The 25,865-nt window shown below is 40.1% G+C and overlaps 1 protein-coding gene across 10 annotated transcripts in view; it reads left to right on the top strand.

Annotated features, from left to right (window-relative positions):
- KLHL9 (kelch like family member 9) overlaps positions 1 to 23,157 on the top strand; it is a 68,318-nt gene extending 45,161 nt beyond the window's left edge. For all 10 annotated transcript variants that reach the window (XM_015278242.4, XM_046939998.1, XM_046939995.1 and 7 more), the window contains 6 exons: positions 4,801 to 4,942; positions 6,072 to 6,204; positions 6,295 to 6,491; positions 11,817 to 12,612; positions 18,654 to 18,767; positions 20,892 to 23,157. In XM_015278242.4, the coding sequence (XP_015133728.1) occupies positions 4,801 to 4,942; positions 6,072 to 6,204; positions 6,295 to 6,491; positions 11,817 to 12,612; positions 18,654 to 18,767; positions 20,892 to 21,379 (1,870 nt within the window). In that variant the 3' untranslated portion in view covers positions 21,380 to 23,157. The remainder of the gene's footprint in view (positions 1 to 4,800; positions 4,943 to 6,071; positions 6,205 to 6,294; positions 6,492 to 11,816; positions 12,613 to 18,653; positions 18,768 to 20,891) is intronic.
- The last annotated feature ends 2,708 nt before the right edge of the window (positions 23,158 to 25,865 follow it).

Raw genomic sequence — 25,865 nt, 5'->3', positions numbered from 1 at the left:
CATTAAAATTATGGCTGTTAAACATGCATGGCACGTCACTTTGTAGATCCTTCCAGTGCCGTTCTTGTTTCTCCTACTTCCAGGTGTTTAGCAGCAGCAGAGGGTACAGCATACAGCACCAATTGCCCCATGCCATACTCCCTTAAAGCAATAACAGATTTGGATGTTCTGGTTGGTTTGCCAACCTGTCCAAAAAAAAAAAAAAGGTGCCTTTTGTCCTTCTCTTCTGGCTGAGCTCATGTTAAATGCAAGCTTTCATTGCTTGTGCTATCCTTTGTGATAGTTCATGTTGAGAAACAATTAGCAGCTGATGAGATGGGTTTGTTTTACTCTATTATGGACACCACCAAGGAATGAAGTTAGGAACTCTTCTTTAAAAATAAGAAAAAGATGAGATGTTGCTGTAGTGGGGGACAAGTGTGCAAGTTAGTTACCAGAATAAAGCATGGCCTGAAGTTGTGTCATTAGAAGATTCAGATTGGATGAAATGTGAGATGTAGTGACTGTAATTTGTTCCTCTTTGTTATACTGATTTTAGAATTTCTTAGTAGAAGTGTTATGAGTTTATTTTATACAATGCTACCATATCAGTTATGCTCACTGAGCTCCTTGGTGGTGTTTAGCTTGTTGGGGAGCTCCTAGGAGCTCCTACATGCATTATTTAGGGAACTGGAACATCTGTTCATAATAGAAAATCAGTAAGATAAGTGATGTGTAAGCTTTTTTGGTGAACTATGCATACAAAGCAAAGAATTACTATATCTAATAGTATAAGGAGTTTCATTGTATTTATTAGGCTTCTCAGTAATAGATTCATTACCAAAATACATGCACAGCTGCATGCAGAGCAGCCCTGTACCACTCCATATCTTTGACAGATCATGAAGTAGTAAAGATCTCTGTTATAAGAATGTCTTAGTATGAAGTAGAACAAAGTTTTGTTGCTCAATGCTGTGGTATTGGCACACGCCAGAAGTGATGCTGGGGATGCGCTCAGCCCTCATCAAGCCTCCACCTTGATCCTGTGATTAAATAGTATTATGGGATTTGAACTTTTTCTCCACTGAGGTGGTGATTAGCAGTGATTGCACAGAAGAAGCATACTGTGCTCTGAAGAAGTCATTGTGGATTCATATCTGTTTTCAGTAGTTCAAGAGCTTTAATGGTATTTTTTCATAGCTTAACATTTGGCTTGGCCATCTTTCCAGTTGCTGATTGCACAACTGGAGTATTCAGGTATCTTGTTCATCTAGTAAAAGGTGAGAAATTAGACCTTTTGTAGGGAATAAGTGGAGTTAGTGGGCAGTCTAGATCTTAATTCTTTAAAATGGTGAAAAGCAAAGTAATTGTCATTCAAACTGACAGGGGCAATTAAATGAGGGTGTATAACATCCATACAATGCAGGCTGCTTTGCATATTTCATTGCTACAAAATGATCAGTTGGAGGATTAACTTGGAGTCATGAGAAAGCAAAGCATGCTTGGTTACACTGGCATAGGAAGAAACTTGAAAGAGTTGGCATGAGGTTACAACAAACTCCTGAATGACAGCTTCTTCTGTGATAGCAGCTAATTAACCTCCCGTGGCTTTCCCTGAACTGCTGAGAGGCTGCAGCAAGTCAGGAAGCTGCTCTGTTTTGCTACTGCAATGCTGATGCTGTGTGCTGAACTCCAGCATCCCCTTGTTCTTAATGCTTAAAGTTGAAAAGCCCGTCCGGAGCAATTGTATGCATTGAAAGTGATGTAATATCCACACTTACAGCTACTGGTGAGTTATCAGTACGTCTTGTTGCAGTGGTAGCTGCCTCCTTCAACTTTTTTAACCCCAATTAAGAATGCTACAGCTGTTCTTCTTGTTTAATGACTTCTATTGATCAGAACAATAGAATTAATTGGAAAATGAATTAGCTTTCTTTTTTGGTAGTATGCTTTATTGTGATATACTGTGCTTGCAATAAAGTACCAATCAATATATTTACATTCATTATGATCTAATTAATTATAGTGCTTAGCAGGCCTATGTTAATGAATATAAATAATGCCTGTGGTGGCAGCATCCAAATGTGGCAGATGTACATACTGTGTTTTAATTGGGAATTCAGTCAGATAGGAGCAATGTTACCCCTGTGTTCTGGGCATGAGTGGTGGAGGTATTTCTAAGGGTTCACTTTACAGCCCTAAAACTAAAGTTATATTCTGAATAGTTTGTAATTTCTAAGGGCAGCTTTAAATTCATCTTGTATGTGAGGCAGGACTTGTTTCTGTTCATTTCTATATTGATATCACATGGTGTGGAAGAGCTCCTGCATTTTTAATTTTGTCTTACAAAGATGGATTTCTGGCCTTATATGCAGATAAATGTTACCAGTGGTGTGATGCCAATGGCAAGCTCCTAACTTCTGATTGCTCTGGGAGGGCTCTTTCTTGCCCATGAATGTCACAGCACTTGGATTCAGGCGATCAGGTGTTGGATGGGTCTCTTGGAGTGCTGCTAATACTTCAGCATAGATTTTATCCTCTCTGTTGGCTGTGCAGCAGTAAGAAGAGGTCGTGTGCTATAAAGGACCTCATTAGGACAAAGCAGTGGAAGTTTTATCATAGAATGGCCTGGGTTGAAATGGACCACAGTGACCATTGAGTTTCAACCCCCTGCTATGTGCAGGGTCACCAACCAGCAGCCCAGGCTGCCCAGAGCCACATCCAGCCTGGCCTTGAATGCCTGCAGGGATGGGGCATCCACAGCCTCCTTGGGCAACCTGTTCAGTGCATCACCACCCTCTGGGTGAAACACTTCCTCCTAATACCTAACCTCAACCTCCCCTGTCTCACTTTAAAACCTTTCCCCCTTGTTCCACCCATTATTTCCTGTCAGAGATTAACATGAAATGGAAAAAAACGGAATGTACACAAGTTTAGAATAAGGCTTTTAAAGCCCCTTTGTAGAACAGCTATTGGATGTGACATTTCTGGGAGGTCTTTCAAGAGCAAATACAGTGACATTCATGCCAGGTGACTCTGTGGTCCCTCTCCGCCCACGGTCAGACATCTCCCAATGTGACTTTATATTTCTTCTCTTAGAAGGACATCCAAATTTAAAGGCTAGATGTCCCTTGAAATTGTGAGTGCTTCCTTGATGAGACTGTAGTCAAGCTTAAAAAAAAAAAAAACCAACCAACAAAATGCTGTTGAACAAAGTGAATTTAGGTCATGGGCAACTGCTTTACTGCTGTATTAAGTTGTATGTGTCTATTGTATGGCAAGGAGCTTGGAGAGAGCTTCCAGTTAAAACACACCTTGTAATGTTTGACATCACACTCTGGATTTATGTTACAAATACGATGATTTGGTTTCAGACAGGACTGAATTGCTTACTGCAGCACATCTGCGCTGATGAATTTTCTTAGATGTCTCACTACTGGGTTGCTACACTGCAAGTCAAAGCTATCTCGATGTGCCCTTGTTCCTACAGTCTGTTCTGTCTGTATGCATAAAATCTCCTTGTTTCAAACCCATGTGTGCTGTTGAATGGTGAATTGGTATGAATATGTTGTTGTATCTCATGTAACCATGGGTTTGAACAAAGCACAGCAGTGCTATCAGAATAACTCTGAAGTTTCAGAAACTGCTCTCTATAGGCAATGGACCAAAACAAGTTGGGGGGGAAATAGCTGTTCAAAAAGAAACCAAACACCTTCAATTGCAGACTCTCATGTCATCTTTACACAGCGATCTCAATCAAAACTGGGGAAAAACCCAAATAATTCAAACACATTCTTATCGCTTAAAGCAATTTCTGAAACTAGCTTGGAGGCCAATGTGTTTACCTGCATGTTTGAAATCTGGGATACATTCTGTAGCAGCATTTATTTTAAGTTGCTATGAATGTGTATTGAAACATGGAGTCTTTATTAAGCCACTAATACACAGACAGGAGAATTTTCTTTGCTAATTAATATTGTGTATATATGCATTAGACTGGTATGCATGCTAATAGGTAATGTATTAGCTTACAGAATTCATGGGAACTGGTAACATTTCTGGAGAGGAAATTTATTTACGTTTTATAATAATTACAGGTTAGGGTAATTAGAATCTCATATGCATATCTCTATGTAAATCCAATTTACATCTCAAGATGCAAGTGGAAGGCTAATAATGGAGCGGTAATCCTTAACAGTTCTTCCTAAATTAGCCCTTTCCATCTGAATTTGGGCAATAATTGCTTGGAATCAGAGTGTGTGGCAACTTTGCACAGGCAGATCTCAAATTAAGGTTATGAAATGATTGCCTCTAGTAGCAAAAGTCTGAGTATTGTGTCCTGAAGGATTTCTTGTTATGTTCCTAAAAGTAGCTTACAGCTGAGACTCTACCAGTTATTTGCTATTATTCATGTGTGAGTAGATGATGTATGCCATAAGAAGCAATTCACTGAACTTTAAAGTTGCATTTAATGTTGAAATCTTCCAGCTTTTCCCTGCGATCCGATGCAGTAGTTGATTTTGAAAACAGAATGGGACTCCTGCAAGCATCCTAAAATACTGGGAGGACACATGGAAATAAGTGTGCAAGGCTCTTACTGTGGGGGAGGGGATTCATTGCCTGTAAATAAGGTTTTTGAAATGATGCTCTGTAGGTATTTCACTTCCTCAGATTAGCTGACGAGGACCGAAAAGAAACAATTCTGTTGCCTGCTGGTTTTCTTGACCTATAGCTTCGGTTTTGTTACTTGTCATCCCAGAAGACTGCACTTAATGAAAATAGGAGTTTGATCGTAAGATTTCTCTGTTCTCACCTTCTTAGATCTCTGGTGGAAGAGGAGGATCCTCATATGAAAGTATCTCTTGGTAGCAGCGATATGGGCGTCTCTGCCCATCTGCAGTCGTCAAAGACAGGGACCACAAGATTTTTCACCAGCAATACTCACAGTTCCGTGGTGTTACAGGTAATGGAGTATTGGTGTCAGTACAGCTACGGGCTGAGAGTCTTGGATGCTCTGATGGAATACCTGTGCTCAACAACCTGCCCTGTGCCTGTAATCCCTAAGAAGTCTCAAAACATGTTGGTGTGCTGTGCTGGCAGTGCCTGTGAGCAAGCATGGCTTGTGACTTCTTTTCCTGCAAGTTAAAGGTTCTGGTTTTAGGAATCTTTAGTGTCTCCTCTATTTTCATAGTCTTGAAGTACATGCTACAAGCAGACTTCTTAAGCAGACTATAGACCTATGGAATTTTAAAGATACAGGCTTTCCTTAAGATATCTTAACTCTTACATTACATGAGGTGAAGCCAAGACTTCTCCAACCTTAAATCCAAAAAGACAATATTTTCCTTCTTGTTAATATGAGAAAGATGTCTGACATGTCTGGTTGAAGGGAATCATTTTGTTGAGGCTTCTGTTCTATAGCATGTGAAGGAGGCCAGGGTTCCATGCATCTTCCAGTGTGCCCAGCTGGGTATGTCTTTAGAGGAAAATCTTCAAGGTGCTGCTGCAGACAACTTCCTTTTCTATTACAGTTGACTATTATGAATAACTTGGAATAGACCAGCTCTTTTCATAGTTTTTGCCTTGTAAGCTTTACTAACAAATTTGATAAGCAATGAACCACATAGCAGCTTTCCTTTCGAGCCTTGGTATTTTACAGCCTCTTAATTTGTGGAACACTTAAAGTGGCATGGAACAGATTTGTATCTAGAGTGCACATGTCTGAAATGCATAGGTCAAAAAAATACGAGCGCCTGCCTTCAAATAATTGCTGGAATGCATGTTTTCAAAACAAATTCCTTCCTGGAAGTGACTTAATTAACTGAATAAAGCAAATTTCTGAGGCACAGGGTACTTAGTATTCTTCAGCCTCTAAGAGAAAATGTTCTGGTTAAGCTTTCAGTAAATAATTCTCATTGAATATATTAGATATAATTATTGTAAAATGACAGCTTATTCCTCAGTGATTTTTTTTTAGTACTACAATACATATGTAAATAAAATAAAACTAGGATTTACATAAGGAAAGGAGAAATTAATTCCTGTTCCCCTCTCAATTCAAACGGCTGCTCTGCACTGTGCTTTCCTTGCAGGGCTTTGACCAGCTGCGAGTGGAAGGTTTGCTGTGCGATGTGACCCTTGTTCCAGGAGATGGTGATGAGGTATTTCCTGTCCACAGAGCAATGATGGCTTCTGCAAGTGACTACTTCAAGGCGATGTTCACAGGTGATTTTATTTTGCTGTTGGTACAAGTTTGTGAAATCATTCAAATCCTATGAAAGCCACCTTATAAACTGAACTGCGTGTCTTTCTCAGGAGGAATGAAGGAACAGGACTTAATGTGCATCAAACTTCATGGCGTCAACAAAATAGGCCTGAAGAAGATCATTGATTTCATTTATACTGCAAAGCTTTCCCTTAACATGGACAACCTTCAGGACACTCTGGAAGCTGCCAGTTTTTTGCAGATTTTACCTGTTTTGGACTTCTGTAAAGTGTTTCTTATCTCTGGGGTAAGACTTACTGTTTGTTGTTCACACTTACAAAGACTTGTTTAAGTTTTAAATCAAAAACAGTGCCATTATAACAGTTGAATTCTGTTTCACCATTATTTATAACTTGAATTCACAGGATAACTTTTAAACTTTATTGCAGATTTTTTTGTGTATTATTTATATCACTCTCACACTGAAAACATTTATCACATTTAAATCCTTCCATTGGTTGCAGTAATGATAGTAGTGGTATTATAGTTTTCAGATTCCTTACTTTATTTCTTAGTTCTTGCCCTCATATTCCATATCCTTTCATTAAAAAAGCTACTTTGCTGCTTAAACTTGAACACAAAAAAGTAGAGCTGGCTGTTGTAGCCTGTTAATATACTTTCTCAAAGCCTTTTTATTTTTGTGGAGTGATGCTTACTGTAGTAGCAACTGTCATGGAGACCTCTACATGATTATTCTTGTAGACATCAAGTCCAATGGTTTGTCCTTAAGATATATCCTCTAAAGGGATTACTAAAATACAAAGATGCTACAGAAATGTTGGTTGTGTTAAAGAGAGCTACCAAAATTTTATGTTGATTTCCATGTTTTGTTAGAACTGAAAATGGCCCTGAATGGCTACTGGGGTACTTAACAATGAACAAATGAAGTGCTTTGGTAAGCAGAGAACAGCCCCTAAAGTAGCAACTATCTCATTTGCTGTTAATGTTTGTTAAAAGAGGAATATTTGGGGGCTTGTCGCACAGATACTTTTCTGCAGTTGGAGCAGACAAAAAGTTTGCCCTTCAAACTAGCAGGCTGCAGTTGCAATGCCATATATTTACAGTTTGGTATTGTGTTGTCTATAACAGATTAAAATCTCATGTCGTGCCCCCCGTGTGGGAGGGGCACTGGTAACAACAGCATCCTCTGTTTTCTATCTGTGCTTTGAAGAGTGCTGTGCTCCATTCAGGCTGAACGTCTGAGCAGTTCTTGCTATTTTCTCTATATTATGAAAACAAAAACCTCTTTTTTCCTACAAGAAGATGGCACCTATTAAAGATTCATCTCCTGAAGTGCTCACCTTCTCATGCAAGTTTTGTCCAGAGTTCTGTCTTCATGGGCAGGGAAAAAGATATGACAAGAAAATACCCCACCCTTTATCTGGACAATAATGTGGTGTGTTCTATGTGAATTAAAATACTAATTGAATCTCTTGTAATTCTTAATAAGAAATTAAGGAGCACTGGTTTTCAGTGTACAGATTCAAAAGTGTGTTCTCTCTCCTGAGTAAATAGGATGACTCAAAAATGCCACTGAAAGAGACGTATTCCATGAGAGAAGTGTAAGATGCATCTAGGCTCTGTAACACTACTATTTTGTGTTGAATCTTGGCATGCTTTCTAGTTGCCCAGTTCTCAGAGTTGCCATAATACTTAATCAATACATGTCAATCCCATACAATCTATTCCGCATTGCTCAGGTTATTTTCACCTTCCCAAATGAGGCAGTGTGCCTCTGTAGGGCTTACATTTCTATAAATCACCAAGTTGAATTAAGGGCTTGGTGTTCGTAGATCCAAATCAGTGATTTGGAGCAGCCTCCCTTTAATGGGAGCGGTGCCACAACTAATTCTTGGCTTCCAGGGCTTGTTTGCTACTTTCTGCTCTGTCCTGTTTCCACTTTGGCTCTTTGCACTGTTGGGGCAGGGCAGCTACTGTGAGCTTGCTTTCTTAGGGAAATTGCTACTTTCATCTTAAATTGCTTTATTTGGGACATTATATATAGTTTGAATGCTCTTTTTCTGAAGGTTCCTCCATACACAGTGTTGGAGAGGTCTTTGATCTTGCAGTATTTTCTTAAATGCTTTGATTTATCTTGATATCTAAGGGGATTTCAGTTCTTTCAGCCATGTATAAACATTTCTATATTGATCTGTTTCAAAAACTGTCTTTTAGTTTGAGATGATGCAGTACCATAGGGCTCCTCATCTGTCTGCTTTCAGGATGGTCTCAGCTCTGTGGGAGAGTGGGACCTGATGCTGGGGCTGGTTCTGCCAGGCACCAGAAATCAGCCTTTTCTACTGTTGTTCTGTGGGGTGCACAGACTTCTAACCGTTTTGCTCCATATCCAGTTTTGCAGTATTTTACCATTAAGTTTATACAAGAGCTTGAAGTGACTGTTTTCGAATTCCGAAGAATTAAGTCAGCTGCTTTCTAAAGAAAGCACTTCTGTGTTAGTGCTTATTTTGTCAGGCTATGGCAATGTAGTGCTGGGTTGACATTTTAAAAATATTTTCTGGAACTTCTGCTGTATAATGAGCAATTAACAATGAGTAACATGACCAAGTGGCTCTGCACAGTAACCAATGCCTGGCTAAAACAGCACCTACCCGAAATTCTCAGCACCATACGAAGCCATTTCAGTGTTTGCTCACTTAAGGCTTTTAGCTGTTTCTGTGTATACCTTTGCTGTTTACTGGATAGATTGTACAAACAGTTGCATTCTTTGTCTGATGTTTCCCCTTCCTCCCATTCACTTCAGTAGGATGGCCAGAAGTAGCAGTTCCTTCTGTTTCTTGATGAGCTCCTGATTGACTGACTCCCGCAGAGAACAATTTCTGCACCTCTCATAAGTATCATAGCATAAGTCACACTTCTTATTTGGAAAATAATAAACAAGTAATTTATTCAAATACCTTTATTGTAACTTAACCTGTCCAACTTTGTGTATTTGTGTAACTATTGCATTTTATTCTGAAAGTTTTCAACTCAGGACTTCGGAGTCCCTAGTGTATGTATTTTTGGTTAGAAGACTTTTTGCAATTTAATTTAGCGTGATATGTTATCATAGACCAGAGTGAAGCTGATAATAGTACTTTCAGTGAGGAAAGTAAACTTTAAGGAAATACTAAATATGATACCCAGACTTGAGTGGTAGGTTTATTGATAAGCCAAAAAAGTACATCATTTCATGAGCATAATGGGGAGGATTTGCAAATGCAATACAAAAAAAAAATTCCCTGATTCCTGTCCATCCTATTAGGTTAATTAAAGCAGAATAGCATAGATTTTATGAGAAGTCAGGGGGCACTGGAAACTGCTGATGTGATACTCATGTCATTAACGATGTGTGATATGTCAATAAATTTCTCAAGTGCAGACATTCCAGGAATATATTCAATTGCATAGATTTCCCATGTAACTTAGTTGTGGTACATCAACAAGCTGCAAGCACTGGGACAAGCCTAGAATAGTCTTACATGTTGTGCACTTGATAACTGACATGCATTCTGCTGTGTATGTAAATATTTCATTGCTACGTTAATGCCTGGTACCAATGCTATGCAATTCTGTCCCCTTTTTTGCTTGATCTTCCTTCTTCAAGCATGTCTTTTACGTATATGCAGTAATATGTTTCTACTTACCTTGACATGGAGAAAATGCTGTCTCTATAGTTGGATGCCAGTAGGTGTATTGCAATGTAAGTTTTTAAATGCCATAACATTACAGCAGGAGTTAAGTTGTGCTACAGGTGTAATCAGTTTGCTAAGGGGTCATTTTTCTATTGTTTTATTTATATTATTGATCTTGAATGAAATTTTAGGAGTAAATGTGTCCAGTTTCATTTGCTTAATTTACAGTCTGCTGTTACTTCTGTTTAATTTATGTATATTACAAAACCCTTAAAGGAAATGCAGAGATTTGATAGCATCTCAATAGTAGTTGGAAGGCAGACCAAAATGTTTATTGAGTAACAGAATGATTTGTAAGTATTGCTAGCTGATAAGATGATATTTTGGTATAAATAGTGCGGTCTTCTAATTCAATAATGATTTGTGTATGTACTGCATGGATGTTGTATAATAAAAATGCTGACAGTCTGCCACACATTCATCTTGTAGACAGGGCTTGATTGATTTCTATTAGAGATAAGAATGAGATATTGGAACCTTTGATTCTAGGAAGGTGTTTGAGGGTTGTGAATAAGACTTACTGGCTGCAGATCTCAATTCTAGTATAAGTTAGATGAGTTTCTAGTGATTAAAGAAGTCTGCTTTTCCCATACTCATTAACTTTTGGAATTGCCTGTTATTAAAGGTTAACGATAGATTGAAGTCGTGTAGTGATAAAATGTAATCTCTGTCATGACCAGAACGTGTTTGAATGTTTTTGAGTCAGTCTTCAACCTTACAACCATTTTTTTTAAATAACTACGAGATTTAGAAGTTTAAATTCTTCTGGAATTATAAAAGTGATAATCCTAAAGCTGTGGTAAGTGTCAGTGTGGAGTGGGGTTGGACATGCTGTTGGCTTGGTCTGTAAGGAGACTGTAAAGCCTGTTTGAAAGAGGTTTAGGTAGAATATTGAATGCAAAAAGGAGGTGCAGTTCTTCAACAAGAAGTGTCTGGAAATGGGCTTGCTTGGCCTATGTAATGTAGGTTTTGCAGAACTGAAATGAGTGCGTTTGCTGCAGTCTTGCTTGGTTCCGTCCCACCCTTCCTGTCTTTTTTTTCTCTGTCTTGGATCCTGAAGTGAAAGAAGGATATAAGAAAGGCAGATACAGCAGCACGGGAAAATATGTGGATACCAAGATATGGTCACTTCAGTATTGAATGCAGTCAGCATATGATCCACGCTAAAGGATTTCATGCATTGGTTATTTCTAGGGGAAATCCTATGTTGGTTATCTAAGACTCCTAACTTTGTGTTATGTTCGAGTATGCCCTGTCTGTAATTTGAATGTAAGACCCAACCTCATTTACTAGAGATGCAAAGATGCAGTTATATTCATTTCTAAGGAATATATGTATGGGATTGAACCCTGTAAATAAATAAATTGTCCATAACACGCAGCGTTGGAGAGGTAACTGTGCCATTCTGCTTGGCTGCATCATGGAATCAGTACTTTGTAGGTTGGAAGGGACCTCAAAAGATCATCAGGTCCCAACCTTTCATGGGGGAAAAGGGATTATGACAATAGAAGTTTAATGAGGTTAAAAGTGCCTAATGGCAAGCCCTACTTTTACATAATTCTCTGTAACCTTAGGCTAATCAACTTTGCTTTAACTGTATTTTCCATGTTTCTTTCTTACAAAGACATTTGCACAGCATTTCAAAGGTGAAGAGCTGTGTAATTGCTGTGTATCATCATTTTGTAATGCATCTGACATTAGCTCTCCCCTTGTCATGAATATATACATCAACTGTATGTTTTTGCTCATGTGAAAATCACCCTGAGCGTTGTGAAATGATGAAAATACTGTGGATTCTATAGCATTCACTAAATTCAACATCATCATTTAGACACCAAATTAAGAACGTGTTTTGACTCCTCTTTCTGTTTCCTCATTAGGTTTCCTTGGAAAACTGTGTTGAGGTTGGGCGAATTGCCAACACATACAATCTCACAGAAGTGGATAAATATGTTAATAATTTCATCCTAAAGAACTTCCCTGCATTATTAAGTACTGGTGAATTTGTGAAACTCCCCTTTGAACGTCTTGCCTTTGTGCTTTCAAGTAATAGCCTTAAGCACTGCACTGAACTTGAACTCTTCAAGGCGGCTTGTCGCTGGCTGCGGTTTGAAGAGCCTCGAATGGAGTATGCTGCAAAGCTAATGAAGAACATCAGATTTCCTTTGATGACACCCCAGGATCTTATTAACTACGTTCAAACAGTGGACTTCATGAGAACTGACAACACCTGTGTAAACCTGCTTTTGGAAGCCAGCAACTACCAAATGATGCCATACATGCAACCCGTTATGCAGTCGGAGAGGACTGCCATTCGATCAGACAGCACTCACTTGGTAACGTTGGGGGGAGTGCTGAGGCAGCAGCTGGTTGTCAGCAAAGAACTACGGATGTATGATGAAAAAGCCCACGAATGGAAATCGTTAGCTCCCATGGATGCACCGAGGTACCAGCATGGCATTGCTGTCATTGGAAACTTCCTTTATGTAGTTGGTGGCCAGAGCAATTACGACACAAAAGGAAAGACAGCAGTTGACACAGTCTTCAGATTCGACCCCCGCTATAACAAGTGGATGCAAGTCGCCTCTTTAAATGAGAAGCGCACCTTCTTCCACCTAAGTGCCCTCAAAGGACATTTGTATGCAGTTGGTGGCCGGAATGCAGCGGGTGAGCTAGGTAAGCACTGCAAGTATGACTCCTTGCCTTTCTTTTCAGGCCTTGAACTACTGCGCTGCCCCATGAATGGGGGGAGAGAGAATTGAGTTTGTTGGCGTGCAGCTTCTGTCTGGCAATCCCGGAAATGCATAGGTAAACTTGTCTCAATTGCAGTTAGCTGTTTTAGAAGGACTTCCATACAGACAAAAATTAAAGGTACCTGTATCTCGTGTCCTGATGCAAAATATCCAATCTCTTCACCTTTGTCATCTACATGTAAAATAATATGTATGAAATGAGTATGCACAGCTGTGTAAAAGACAATTGGTTGAGCTGAGAAACCAAACCAGCTCTTGCTGTAGAGGAAGATGCATCTTTCCAACTGAAACTCACTGTTGCAGGAAGGCTGTGTTTTAAAAGGAGCACGTTTCCTGGAGCAGTCATTTTGAAATGCTAGTTAGGCTTTCTTTTAAGACAGGCTAATGAGATGATGTGCTGACATGCTGTGCTTTTTAAACCACTTAGAATGTTAAACTTTTCTTTGCCTCTGGTCTTGTGATGACACAGGTAATGTACCGTTAGCACAGATGACTGTCTTGTTGCCTCCTTCATCTCTCTCCTTGCTAAAAGATTCTTAATATTACTCCTCTAACTTTAAATTTAAAGTTACATGGTAACTTTTAATTAAAAAATCAATAGTGGATGGCCCACATGAACCCACTGGATCTTCCAAAGTGATACTGTTAAAGTTTAGGGACCATACACTCGATTGTAAATTTGTCTCAGTGCTTTAAAATTGGAATGTCACAGTGATTATGCTTGGCATTTTAGCATAGTAATATATCTAATATGGATGTAACATTTCATTATTCTGTTTGCTGCTTAATCCCAATACTCAGCTGCCTTATTTCTGTAGTAGCTGCTAAGCTCTGCTTTTTATAAATACGTGTAGATATTTATTTGAAACAATATGAAAGTGAATTTGTTCGGTAGCAGCTCATAATTTTTTTTTAACTAGTGCATCTCATCTATTCAGATAACACTGTTCTATGATCTTACTGCAAGCTTTTAGGAATCAATGCATTCTGCTAGCATGACCCAATGCAGGGCTGGTGCTGCTTGGGGTTTAGAATCCCATCTCCTTGAAATGAGATTTCAGAATGCTTCCTGAAAAACATTCATTGGAAAATAGTTGGCAAAAATTCATTTTCTTTACCAGTGTTCCTTTGTAAATCGGGAGGTTCTCATAGCTTTCCTTACATGTCCCTTTACCTTACCCTGTAAGAGTTGTGTAAGCTCATGTGTATTTATCCTTGCCTTGAATGTCAGAAAACCTGACATTAATTGAGCTGTTTTCTGCTGATATTAATTAATAGCAGCCAGCCGGATTACTTACCTTAAGTATTTTATAACCCTATTCTATGCAGTTGGTACAAATGTCAGTGGAAATGTTGTTTGGCTGTTACTGAGCCACTGCAAGCAGTGCTTAAAGCAAGCCTTTAGTGCAGTGTTTTTCTTAGGTCTGATCCTGCAGTATCATTCTGCTGACCTCAACTTTTCTGCAACTTTGAAACACGAAATCTATCACTTGTTTAAAACAATTCTGTAAAGATATCATTAAAATACTGCAGTGATTTCCTCACAGAGCTGGGAAATGTCATTGGATCATTGTGGGAAGAGCACTCCATAAATGCTAAGCATTGTAGCTGTCTCATGCTTTGATTCAGGGCTTTGGTTTCTTTTCTTGTTAATTGTGAGGCAAGTCACTTTTCATTTTCATGTTTCTTTCATAAACCTTGACAGCTGAAAGATGAAATCCAGCTTAAACTTTCCATCCTCATCAGAGGAGAAAAACTTCAAGCTTTCATACCAGAGAAGGTCAGGTGTGTGTTGGACAGGTATTAAGGAACTTGCCCTTGGGTTCAAACTAATTTCAATCTGTTGTAAGAGGAAAAATTACAGAAACCTCAATTCAGCTTTCCAGAAGATCACCTCTTATGGAAAATGGCCAAAGGATTCAAGTTGCCAAAATGAATTTCTTTTTTTTTTACCTCCTGACAAAGTCCTGGAATAAAGATTTTACTTTATTTGAGGCTCTACAGCAAGTCTTCCTCAGTTTTCAAGCAGTCAGTCTTCTGAGGACAGCGTTGTAAATATCACTTCCTACCTCAGCAGTATGTGCTTTAGCAGTAACAAATTGCTGCTGTTCAACAATGCATGGCACTGAGAAAAATGGGGCTCAGTGATAAGGATGAGTAAACAGGGGTGGATGCGGTGGATGCGACAGTGTATGGTGAATGTCTTATGAATTCAGCACATTTCAAACACTGTAATTCAAACTTCCAAGCATGTGCCAGTCCTAGGAGGACTGTGTGTAGTTCTGATTTGTTCTTTTCAAGTGTCAAAGCAGGGCAGAAGGCACAGAGAGAGGAGCAGCTTGGAGAAACCAGGCATGCAAGAGGAAAGGCTTCTTGGGAAAGCAGGCAGACTGCATACGGTCACAAAGATGCTCAGAAGCAGTGCTTGTATGGCACTTCTAGTTGTGTAGAACACAGGATTCTAGTTTCCTCTCGAAGTAAAAGTATGTTTTTGTTTCTGAAAGAGCTCACTTGTTCCTGATGCTGGCAGAAGCTGCCCCCTTGCATAGGGAACTTTGCAGTTGGTGTTTTCCTGATGGTTTCAGGCTCTGCTGTTGCTTGACTTCAGTGAAGTCGGGCATTCTGTGTGAAATTCTCCTAAGTGCTTTGGGGGATTTTTGGCTGTGTTTGAACTACAGTTTCATCATGCTGCAATAAAGGCAGAAGGCTACTCATAGTTTAGGTAAGAACAGCTATGCTTTGTCCTGACCCCTTGCCCAGTAACTGGGAAGGCATTTATTTTCCAGGTAGCCCCTGTGATGCTTAACTCTGAGCTCAAGCAACATCTTGATTTTTGTAATAATAAAAAACACAGCATAAATGTACATATAATACGTATTTTTATGTATGTTGTTGAGTAAGAAGAAAAATCTGCATTGTTACCCTATTGGGCTGTTTGCTGCCTATGTAGTCCTGTAAACACCAAACCAAAGTGAGAACCAAAGGATGATAGAATGGCCTGGGTTGAAAAGGACCACAATGATCACCTCATTTCAACCCCCTGCTGTGTGCAGGGTCGCCAACCAGCAGACCAGGCTGCCCAGAGCCACATCCAGCCTGGCCTTGATCTCAAAAGCTTATTTTGAGGCAGCTTCTCACCGTGCTAGGAACCAAATTACTTAGGGCTCTGTTCAGCTTAACCAAGTAAGCTTTGAGTTCTACAACAGCAAGTTGTGTTATAGGAAATATGGTTACATGGAAATTCCACACGTTTGGACACTGTTCAGAGTTGCTGAAGTGTGCTGCTGTAATAAACCTCAAGACCCTTTAGAAGCTAGTGACAGAAGTGGTTGGTATCTGTATATCCTTGAATAGCATCACAGATGGCAAAATAAAGCGAGGGCAGACTGAGCATCCCCTGGGACTGCCAAAGCTTTGTGTCCTTTAAAATGAGACCTGTCTTCCCTGTGTTATTGGTAATGACCAGAGCAGGAGTTTCACTGTTAAAACATAAAGCCTGATTTGAATAACTCACGCTGTTGGGAAATGAATCCATCTGTCTCATCCTATAAAAATGTATGCACTTTGGTTCAGTATCTGTTATTTTTTGAGTGAGCAGTTCTGTGTTCAATCCAGAGATGATATACAGAATTCTCTCTTAAAACAACGGCACCTTTAAGTAATAGCTGGAGTGTTTTTCACCTTTCAACGCAGTGGGAGATAGCATTAAAGCAAAGATGGAATGACCTTGCTGGGAAACAGGACCACAACTGTGCAGAAAACCCAAGCAGAACAGTAGGCTTTTCTCAGCTCAGAAGTAATCAGCGTGGTTGTAGTGTGCAGTGCATGTGAGATTTGAGCTTGGATGGTTTGTCTGAAATTTCATCAAGCAGATCTTTATGTGTATGGGTGGGAGTTTTGTAGCCTCATTGGAGTTGAGGGATCTTGAACTCAACAGCATCTTTCCTCAGAGAGCTGATGTCTTTACTGTGTGGCAGCGGTGATGCCAGCAGAGTGATGTGTACCCATTTTTGCATCTCTAATTTTCTCTTTGTGTCTCAAAGTGGCCTTTTGACTCAAGATTCTCTCAAATAGAACTTCAAGCCAGTTGAGAGAAACAGTTGCCCACTGCTGAATGCCTTGTTGCACTGCCATTTCCTGGTTGCTGATGGCTTCATGATTTTTATTTATACTCTGCTTTTCCTGCCTCTATAACTGTATTAAGTTCCTCACCTCAGCATGAAGTGTGAGCACTGTGGGGAATAGGATGCCTTTGTTTCTGTGAAGGCAAGTGATGGTTTTGGTGCACCATGGCAGCTAGCAGGAGGTCGGAAGGGTCTGCTGTCAGGGTAGAACTGGGACACCTATAATTACTTGCATGTCTGATCTCTTTCTATTCTTGCAATTTCTGCATATCTTCACTTTTCTGATTGCTAAGTAGAACAGAGTATAAAGGAGCTTTCCTCTTCAGAAAAGACTATTGAGACGGATGAATGCATTTACACAAGAAAGAGATTGGAAACGTTTGAGAGTTGGGCAGATACTGCACGTGGTACCAGGATCCCACTGCTTAAATGCAGTTCTGATTGAGATACTGAGTTTACACCCAATTTATGGAGTTGTGTTTTTTGTATGTACTTCCAACGGGGTAAGGTTCTGTCTTCTGCCCTGCTGACATGATGGCAGTGTAAATCCCTGATGGAGGTAACAAGTCTACAGGAGATTAAATGGGGAAGAAAAAACAAGCTTTGTAAGGAGAGATTTTGGACTTTGAGTGAAAATAAAGCATGACTTTAAGGTTTTTTTTTTTGCAGAAGAATGCTTGAATGCCTCTTCTTCCCTTCACTCATGCACTTTTTTAACTGTCTGTGTGTATGTAATGTGAAAGACGGATTTCCAGTGGCTGAGATGGGGCTGTTGTGTAAGAAGAGGGCTGGGTGATAGGGGAGTGCTCAGTGAGGGATTAAAAGAAGACCACTAATACACACTTTACTAAATTTTCCTTGACTAGGGTTCTTTTGGAGATAATCTGAGGCTGTGGTTTAACTTATCTCTTCCAAAATGCTTCAAAGGGTTTCTTTAAGACAGATCAGCAGTTTAGGGTGAGGTATCTTGTAGTCAACATATCAGGGTTATTGACCTGATTGGTGTGCTTCACTAATATATTGGTGTGCAGCCTTATAGTGATGCTGTAATGAGTTTCTGCCTTTATAATGTCAAGAATATCAGCTTCTCTGTTCTTTGATAGGGAATCCTACACTGTCAGTCACCACTGCTGATTCTATATAGCTGCCTGAAATTTTCTACACCTGATTGAACGAAAGCTTGTTCTGGAGCAAGCAAAATGCTACAGATTGCATTTTGTATGCGTAGTCCACAAACAACTCTTTTATGCATTATTTAATAAGCATTAGAATCTGATTCTTAATTTTAATTATTTAAAAAGAGATTGAATAATTCTAAGACAACACAATTATTGGTAATTGCTTTGTACTTGGAAGGTCGCTGTATTTTCAGGATCTCTTAGCCCTCTGGTCGTAGGGTGCTATTCAAGCTGCCAATCTCTACAGCTTGCTCGGGTTCTCTGTCACTCTCCAGCAGACACTGGAGGAAACTCTCCAAGAGGCAGGAGCAGAACAACTGGATGCACCCAGCTTGGCCACTGTTTTCTCTGCTGTCCCAAAACTCTACTTCTGATAGGGTTGATTAGCTGGGGCAGGTTATGTGTCCAATTGGAATGGGAAAGGGATGAATGAAAGGCAAGAATGCAAGATTTTCTTCCTTTTTGTTCCATTGGGATGACGCTTGAGGCTTTTCTGTATTGTCTCTATACATAATATTCACTAATTCCCTTAACTCTCAGCTATACAATGTTTCCTATTAATACTTCCTGCATTTATGAATATATTAATGCCGCTGCTGCTATACTGAAAGCCAAATTACCGTGTTAGATTCAGCATTTATATTCTCATTTGTTTTAAACAGCCACTGTGGAATGCTACAATCCTAGAATGAACGAATGGAGCTACGTTGCAAAAATGAATGAACCCCACTATGGCCATGCTGGAACTGTATATGGAGGCTTAATGTACATTTCAGGTAATCTCATGGAGTTGTGTTCTTTCTATGAAACAATTACTTATCTGACTTCTCCCATTTCATGGGAAATGATGAGTTAGTGTTTTTTTGCAGTGTGTTTGCTGTGATACAACCTGGCGACACACGTCTGTATGAAGCCAAACAAATGGCATATATACTGTGGAGTTCCAGGAAGTGATTTCTGATAATATTGCACATTTAGATAATAACAGCTTCGAATTGCAGAGCAATTATTCACTTAAGCTATCAGAACATCTCTTTTGTGGCACTAATGTGGCAATAACCATTAAACAAATGACCATTAAACACAGCCTTACTGATATATTTTGGAAAGTATTGGGAATTTTGGTGTTTTGAAGGCAGACATCTGCCTTTATTGAGCTGACACAAAGGGAGAAGTTCTGACGTTAATCACAGTTTACAAATGATGTCTGTGCTTTCAGTAGTCTTTCAGTGCAACATACCTAGTCTTGTATCACCCAGGTTAGAGCTTCATTTCATTTTCTCCCTGAACTGGGGAAGTAGGTTTTCTAAAGCCTGGTATGTGCTTACTTCCTAAAGAAGGTTCGGTCTCAGTCTTGGTGATCAAGTTGGAATAAAGCTAGCAGTGATCTTTTTCACCATTAATGGGCAAAACTAGACCCTGAACCTATGTTTTTGCTCGCTGATCCAAATATATCCCTGTAGGTTAGTGTCTGGTGTCATCCACAGGTCCTTTCTGTGATCACAGAAGGTGAAAGGAGGGTGTAGTCCCCTATATGTTCTGTTGCAGTTTTAAGGAGTATCTTCTAATTTCTAAGCTGAAATTCTGGGCAGAAAATGGGAAAGATTATCCACCTGTAGACAGCTGTGGGGTGATCCACTGAGGCCGGTTGATTCTTGGATAATTTGCATGGAAGGGGCTTTGTGCTAGTAGAAAAGGAGGAATTTGTTTCAAGTTTTACCATAAGGTACAGCTTCATGCTTCTTTCTGTGCTTAAATCCATCGAGCTAGCTTGTAAGCATTGTGCTGCTCTCTGTGCTTTTTCTTGTTCTGCTTGTCTTACTGCAGGCAGTGTGTGTGTACTCCCTAATGTGACTGTTCATATCAATGCTGTATACTTCCCACGTTTTTCTTTTCCTATACCCTCAGTTCTCCCCATGAGTTGGGACACTTTAAGGATGAAAACAGGAAGAATTGATTCTTTGTCAGTTCTTCATCACTACATTAAGGCCTCTGCTCTCTGACAGGCCACCAAGCCCTGTCACTACCATGGCTGTCAAGAAGTGTCAGGGTTTTGCAGTCCCTCTGTTTTTCCTGTAGTTACTTTTTACTCTCTAAGTACTTTCTCAGATGATGCCTCTAGACGCTGTGCAATCTGTCAGTTAATCCAAGGATCATAACTCAGTGCTGAGTGGTTAGCGCAGCAGGAGGTTGCTCAGTGGCAGTGTTCTCTGTCTATTTTTCAGCACCTCAGATAGTTGTATTACAATCTGAAATGAACCATAGCCAATAAGGCTACTGAGTTTGATTGCATGATCAATAGGCAGGGCAGGATGCAGGATGATGGGGATGCTTCATCCACTGATGGGAAATCATCCCACCATTTTCTCTGAAGCTTCTCCAGAAGCCTTTGCAGGGAACCACTAAGAAGGTGAAAATATACAGAACCATGGGCACGTATTACTATGAGGCTATCTGAAATGTCCTCAGCTTAAACTATTGAAAGATTTCTGTCAGAAAAGCTGTGGTAAGGACCACTTAATGTAACATCATTGCATCAGAACTTGGAAGAGAAAAGGTCTTCTGTCTTCATGGTGTGAAACAATGCTAGCAAGCTGAACAAATGGTTAAAAAAAGCAAGTTTTGCCAGAATGAAGAATGGGTAACAAGTTTCTGTTCTTTTAATCTGTCATAATCTTATTTAATGAAGTACTGCATAATGTATGGCTCCCATATTCAGATTTAAAGGAACAAAGTACATTAAAATGTAATTTGAAATGGAATGCGTATGTGATACTAATCTAAGCCAGGGGGGAGAAATTTTAGGTAAGATGGAATTAGTTCACTAAAAGATATGCTTTTGCTGTTTAATTATTACTTATTAGGGTAAGCACTATTCTAATGTGTGTCTTATTTTTTAGGGGGAATTACCCATGACACTTTCCAGAAGGAACTGATGTGTTTTGACCCTGACACAGACAAATGGACTCAGAAAGCTCCAATGACGACAGTCAGAGGTCTGCATTGCATGTGTACTGTAGGAGACAAGCTCTATGTTATTGGTGGAAATCATTTTAGAGGAACAAGTGATTATGATGATGTCCTAAGCTGTGAATATTACTCAACAACTCTAGACCAGTGGACACCAATTGCTGCCATGTTACGTGGGCAAAGTGATGTTGGGGTTGCTGTCTTTGAAAATAAAATCTATGTAGTTGGAGGATATTCTTGGAATAACCGCTGTATGGTGGAAATAGTTCAGAAATACGACCCAGAAAAAGATGAGTGGCATAAAGTATTTGACCTTCCAGAATCACTTGGTGGCATTCGAGCCTGCACTCTTACTGTTTTCCCACCGGAGGACAATACGGGGTCACCGTCCAGAGAATCTCCTCTTTCAGCACCTTAGAAGCATCCCTTGACTTACGATGTTGTAGTAACACCTTTGCACTGCATCATGGAGTCTATTACTTTCCTTCAGTAGTTTCTGTTAGGCTTAGCCTACAGCATTTGGTACAATTACTGGAAAAAAAAAAGATTTTGACATTACTTGTGCTGTTTGTTTGGCCTAGAATGTTTGTCAAGTGGTTAACAGAGAAAACCCTGTACTCACCCGAGCCAAGCGTTTAACAGATGAGAAGATACTGTCTGTGAAATGTATGAATTAGGTACGTTATTAATGTTGTGTATTGGGTGTGAGGTGCCTCGCAACTTCATTTGGAAGCCCAATGAGTTAAATTTGAAGACTTCGAATGCATTCTTTCACTAAATTTCATAACTGAAATCCTTTTTCCGTTCATTTTCAACTGCAGATTACAAAGGGAGGTAGGCTACATTAATGTAAACTGTCCCAAGGTGGCCAAAGGGCCTGAGCTACCTCCCTCCTTTCCAAGTATTTCTGACATATCTGTTGACCCACCTGATTCTGTGGGTTCTTTCAGAGCATATGAAGTTCCTTAGGCAGAGGGAAGGAATAAATAATTTTAATGATCAGTACTATACAGGAAGTGGACCTTGTAGAGGTCAGGAGTTTTTTATAACATACGGAGTTGTTTTTCATGAGTCAATTAAGTGATGCTTCAAGCAACCGGTCTAAAGTATTTGGGTATTTTTGAGTCTTTTCAGGAATTGGCTTCCTCTTGTGTGGGAGCACATGCTATAACACATGGCAATTCGGTGCAGCTGTATGTTTGGTTGTACATTTGTACTGAATATAGGTGGATAAGGGCTAGAAACGTTCACTTAAGCCACTGAATTTGACCAAATTGTTCCATCAGTTGAAATTTAATCTACCTTCTCTCCTTTGCTGTTGAGCCAACTTGCATAACGTGTCCTCTGTATAGTCTCTGTTAATAGGGTTATTCAGCACAAAGTGCAGCTTCAGCAGGAGAGCTGCTTTTGCTCAGTGAACTTGGACTACCACGTTTTACCTTCTTTTGTTCAATAAAACTTTTAACTGCAGTTATTCAGTCTAAGCTACCTCATGAATGTATTTGGTTTTCTTCCTCTGCCTCACTGTCTCCAGGATACGCATTACGTATATCTGTGTGGGTAGATTAATTTGCTAGGAAACCAATGCAGAAGCGATCATGACTGGGTATTTTTGACCTACTTTTAAGAACCTATTTTGGCCTGACATGTCCGTTTTATTGTTAAGGACTGGGGGGGGAAGAAACCCCACAAAAACTGTCCTAACTCTTTCCTTGGACAACTACTGCTTGCGTGCAGCTGTGCAAATTGTACAGAGGTCTTTTATCTGCTCCAAAATACAGTGCACTGCTGACAAATGGTAGCTGAGTGCTTCTCTAAGGCTAATAACACCACGGTTTTCCTGAACTTCCCATCGTGTTACAAGTGTTTTTCCTAATGAACACGGTCATATGGGCATCATCTGGGGAAAATTGTTTTAATCGGCTTATTTTATTGTGCTACGTATTACTGATAACCATGTAAAGCTTAATAGACTTGTTGGGAGTATGCTGTTTGTATTTTGTCCTTTGCTTGATGAATCAAGCAGCAGTATTATGGTGTCAGTTTTGGAAACATTGATATTTATTCTTAATGCAGTTGACCAGTTATGATCACTACCAAAATGTATGTGTAAGCTTTAGGTTTTAATAATTGTTTTGGTTAAAATCAAAAGCAGTTCTTCCTCTTAATAAAAAAAAAGAAGAAAAATAAACTTAATTCTGTGTAGCTGTGCAAGATTATTGCAGGTGGGAGTGCAATGCTGGTGGAACTGGGGTGCAGCCAGGCAATGCTTGTTGCCTTGAGGATGCTCTTCTAGTGCTGTGCAAAGCACAGATAGCAAAATGTTGCTCTGCTGTTCAAGTGTTATGTGCTACTCATTCTTTTCCTCCTTCAGTTACAGGATTTTAGAGGGTGCAGTTGAAAACCTTGAAATCTGTGTTCCATTTGTGTTTTATTCAACTGAAAAACAGTCGTCGTGGTTGAAACTCCTTTTGGATAGCATGTGTGTATCCTCTTGTCTGCGTTCTGGAGGTGAGGAGATGCACTCCTTACAAGTAGGGTTTGCTGCTCTCCATTCTGACGATGCTTAAGGTGCAGTCTGACCATTATGAGGCAGTTAGAAGTCAAGACAGTGGTTTTGTCTGAACCTTGAGAATAACCCAGGGGTTGGTACAGTACCACGATGTACAGATTAATTTCAGGGTGCATTATCCCTATTAAAGTAGAAGAATTCTTTGTCATCAGCATTGGACAGAGCGTGGTGGATTAAACATAGCACTCAATAAGATTAATCTTTGAGGCTTTTTCTTATATCTCCCTCTGCATTTAAGTGTTCATAATTACATTAATGTCTACTCACTTAGTTTGAGAAGCAAGCACCAAAGGTTCCCCAAAGACTGCTGTTTTCTTCTGTAATGCAGTATAAAATGATCTTGCTTATGTTTTTTTTGACCATACCGTAACAAAACTTTTCTGCCTGAGTCCAGAGCTGTAGATATAGGGGTGTATGGTGGTGTCTCCTAAGGCTGTTTGGATGAAGAGTAAACCAACCACAGCATCTTGTGCCAGCAGTGACTGGATAATAAGCAGCTGCTTCCTTCTCATAGATTTCAAGATCTACACTTTCATTTTGCAGTTACAGTACCTGTATTAGAGTAGTATCTGGATAAAAGCAGTTAGTAGGGATTGGAATTTGTCCCACCAGCTGTCTGCAGTTTTGGAAGCCTAGCTGAAATCGGAGTGCAGGAGGCAAATTTCTTAAGGCTAATGGCTAACCTCAGACTTTACTTACCCTGGAACATAAAGAGCAGTGGAACTCAAGGACCAGGCTGGAAGGGGCCCTGGGCAGCCTCATCTGCTGGGGGGCAACCTGCTCATTGTGGGAGTGGGGCTGGCTGGGCTTTGAGATCCCTTCCATCAAAGTCATTCTATGAAATGCTCTCATTTGTACCTCTGAGAGGCTGCTCGTGGTGATATGCTGTGCTTGGCTGTGTATGGGATAGCTCAAGTGCTCGTATATAACAAGTGCCACCCTCCTCTGCTGTCATCGCATGAATGAAGCTCTGTTTTCATGAGTCACCGTGGGTTTTTTTTGTAGTCAGTTCTGAGTAATGTCTTAAAATTATGTGGAATATTAGACGATGTATGTTGGGGATTTTTTAGTAAGCAGTGTTTAAAGCCAATTTGGATATCGAGCTGCTAACATTATTGCATCTGGCAAAGACAGCGTGAAAGGTCAGGCCTTGGCTCTTCGTTCAGCATCTCTGGCAGTGCTGTATTTTGATTTTGCTGCGGAGAGTTCTGGGGGAGGTTGTTGATGAATATTTCATCCTGCAGTAAGAGAAAGCAAAGGAAAGGAAACATCAGCTACCAGCTGGTTTATGTGATCTACTCTGAAAGCAATGCCTCCTATTTTATTGTGTTGGCCCACAACATCAGAGGTGGATGTTGGTGTGGCAGCAGAGGCTCAACCTTCCCACCAATATTCCATTCTATTTTGTTGCCATGTGACGGAAGGCAGCAAAGGGGATGGCTGATACAATGGTGTTTGACGTGGAAGTGACAATGAAGTAAAAGGGGCTCAGCCCTGCAGAACTGGAGTTGGTGGAGGGAATGTAGGAAGCCTCAGTGGCAGCTGTGCCTCTCCTGTGTGAGCAAAGGTGAGTAGGGCTCTGTTCTGGAAATCCCTTCAGCTCCCAGGGAGAAAGGTTTCACTTCATTTAATCCCTGTTTGTTCACAGGAATCACTTGGATCTTGGCTCTCTGAAATGTAGGCTGGACTTCAGCTGCAGTGATTCCGTGTGAGTGGATTTCTGGTCTAAACCATACTGTGTCTGCACATTTCAGCCACTGATTTTGGAGCAGGTCAGGTTTTCTCTTCAGTTTCTGCTCAGCTGCTAAATATTTTACATGCATTTTGTCTTACTCCAAGCAGGCTGGGGCATGCAGAGGCCAAGCAGTTGAGAATATGACCGTGACCTCCTTGTTTGTGTCACCGAGCATATGTCCTCTGTAGGGATGCCGATGAGGATGAAAAGATGCAGCCCTGTTTGCTCACCCATCCTGTTTGTAAACATGTTTGTTGGGTTAGGCATTAGATCCATGAGCTTTACGGAGATCTGTTCTCTCCCTCGCTCCCCATTTTTGCCGTCTATTCCCAATCAAGATGAATTTTTTAGTGTTCTGTTAACGCCATATGGCATGAGAAGCCATGCATCTTGCAGCTTAGGATTACTCCAGAAAAAGCACTTCTTAAGGAATCACATTTTGCTTTCCTGTCCATATTTGTATCCATGTAAATATGGATGTTCTGGAATCTAGCTAGCTTGATAGAGATGATGAGTGCCATATGTTTGCTGGGACAAATTCCAGCTTCTGTATCACTGGCTGAAGCAACATGTAATAGTTACTATTTCGGGCAGTAT

This window comes from Gallus gallus, chromosome 4, assembly GCF_016699485.2.
Source record: "Gallus gallus isolate bGalGal1 chromosome 4, bGalGal1.mat.broiler.GRCg7b, whole genome shotgun sequence".
Taxonomy (NCBI): domain Eukaryota; kingdom Metazoa; phylum Chordata; class Aves; order Galliformes; family Phasianidae; genus Gallus; species Gallus gallus.
Note: the sequence above shows the minus strand (reverse complement) of the source record. Positions and strands in the feature narration are given on the sequence as shown.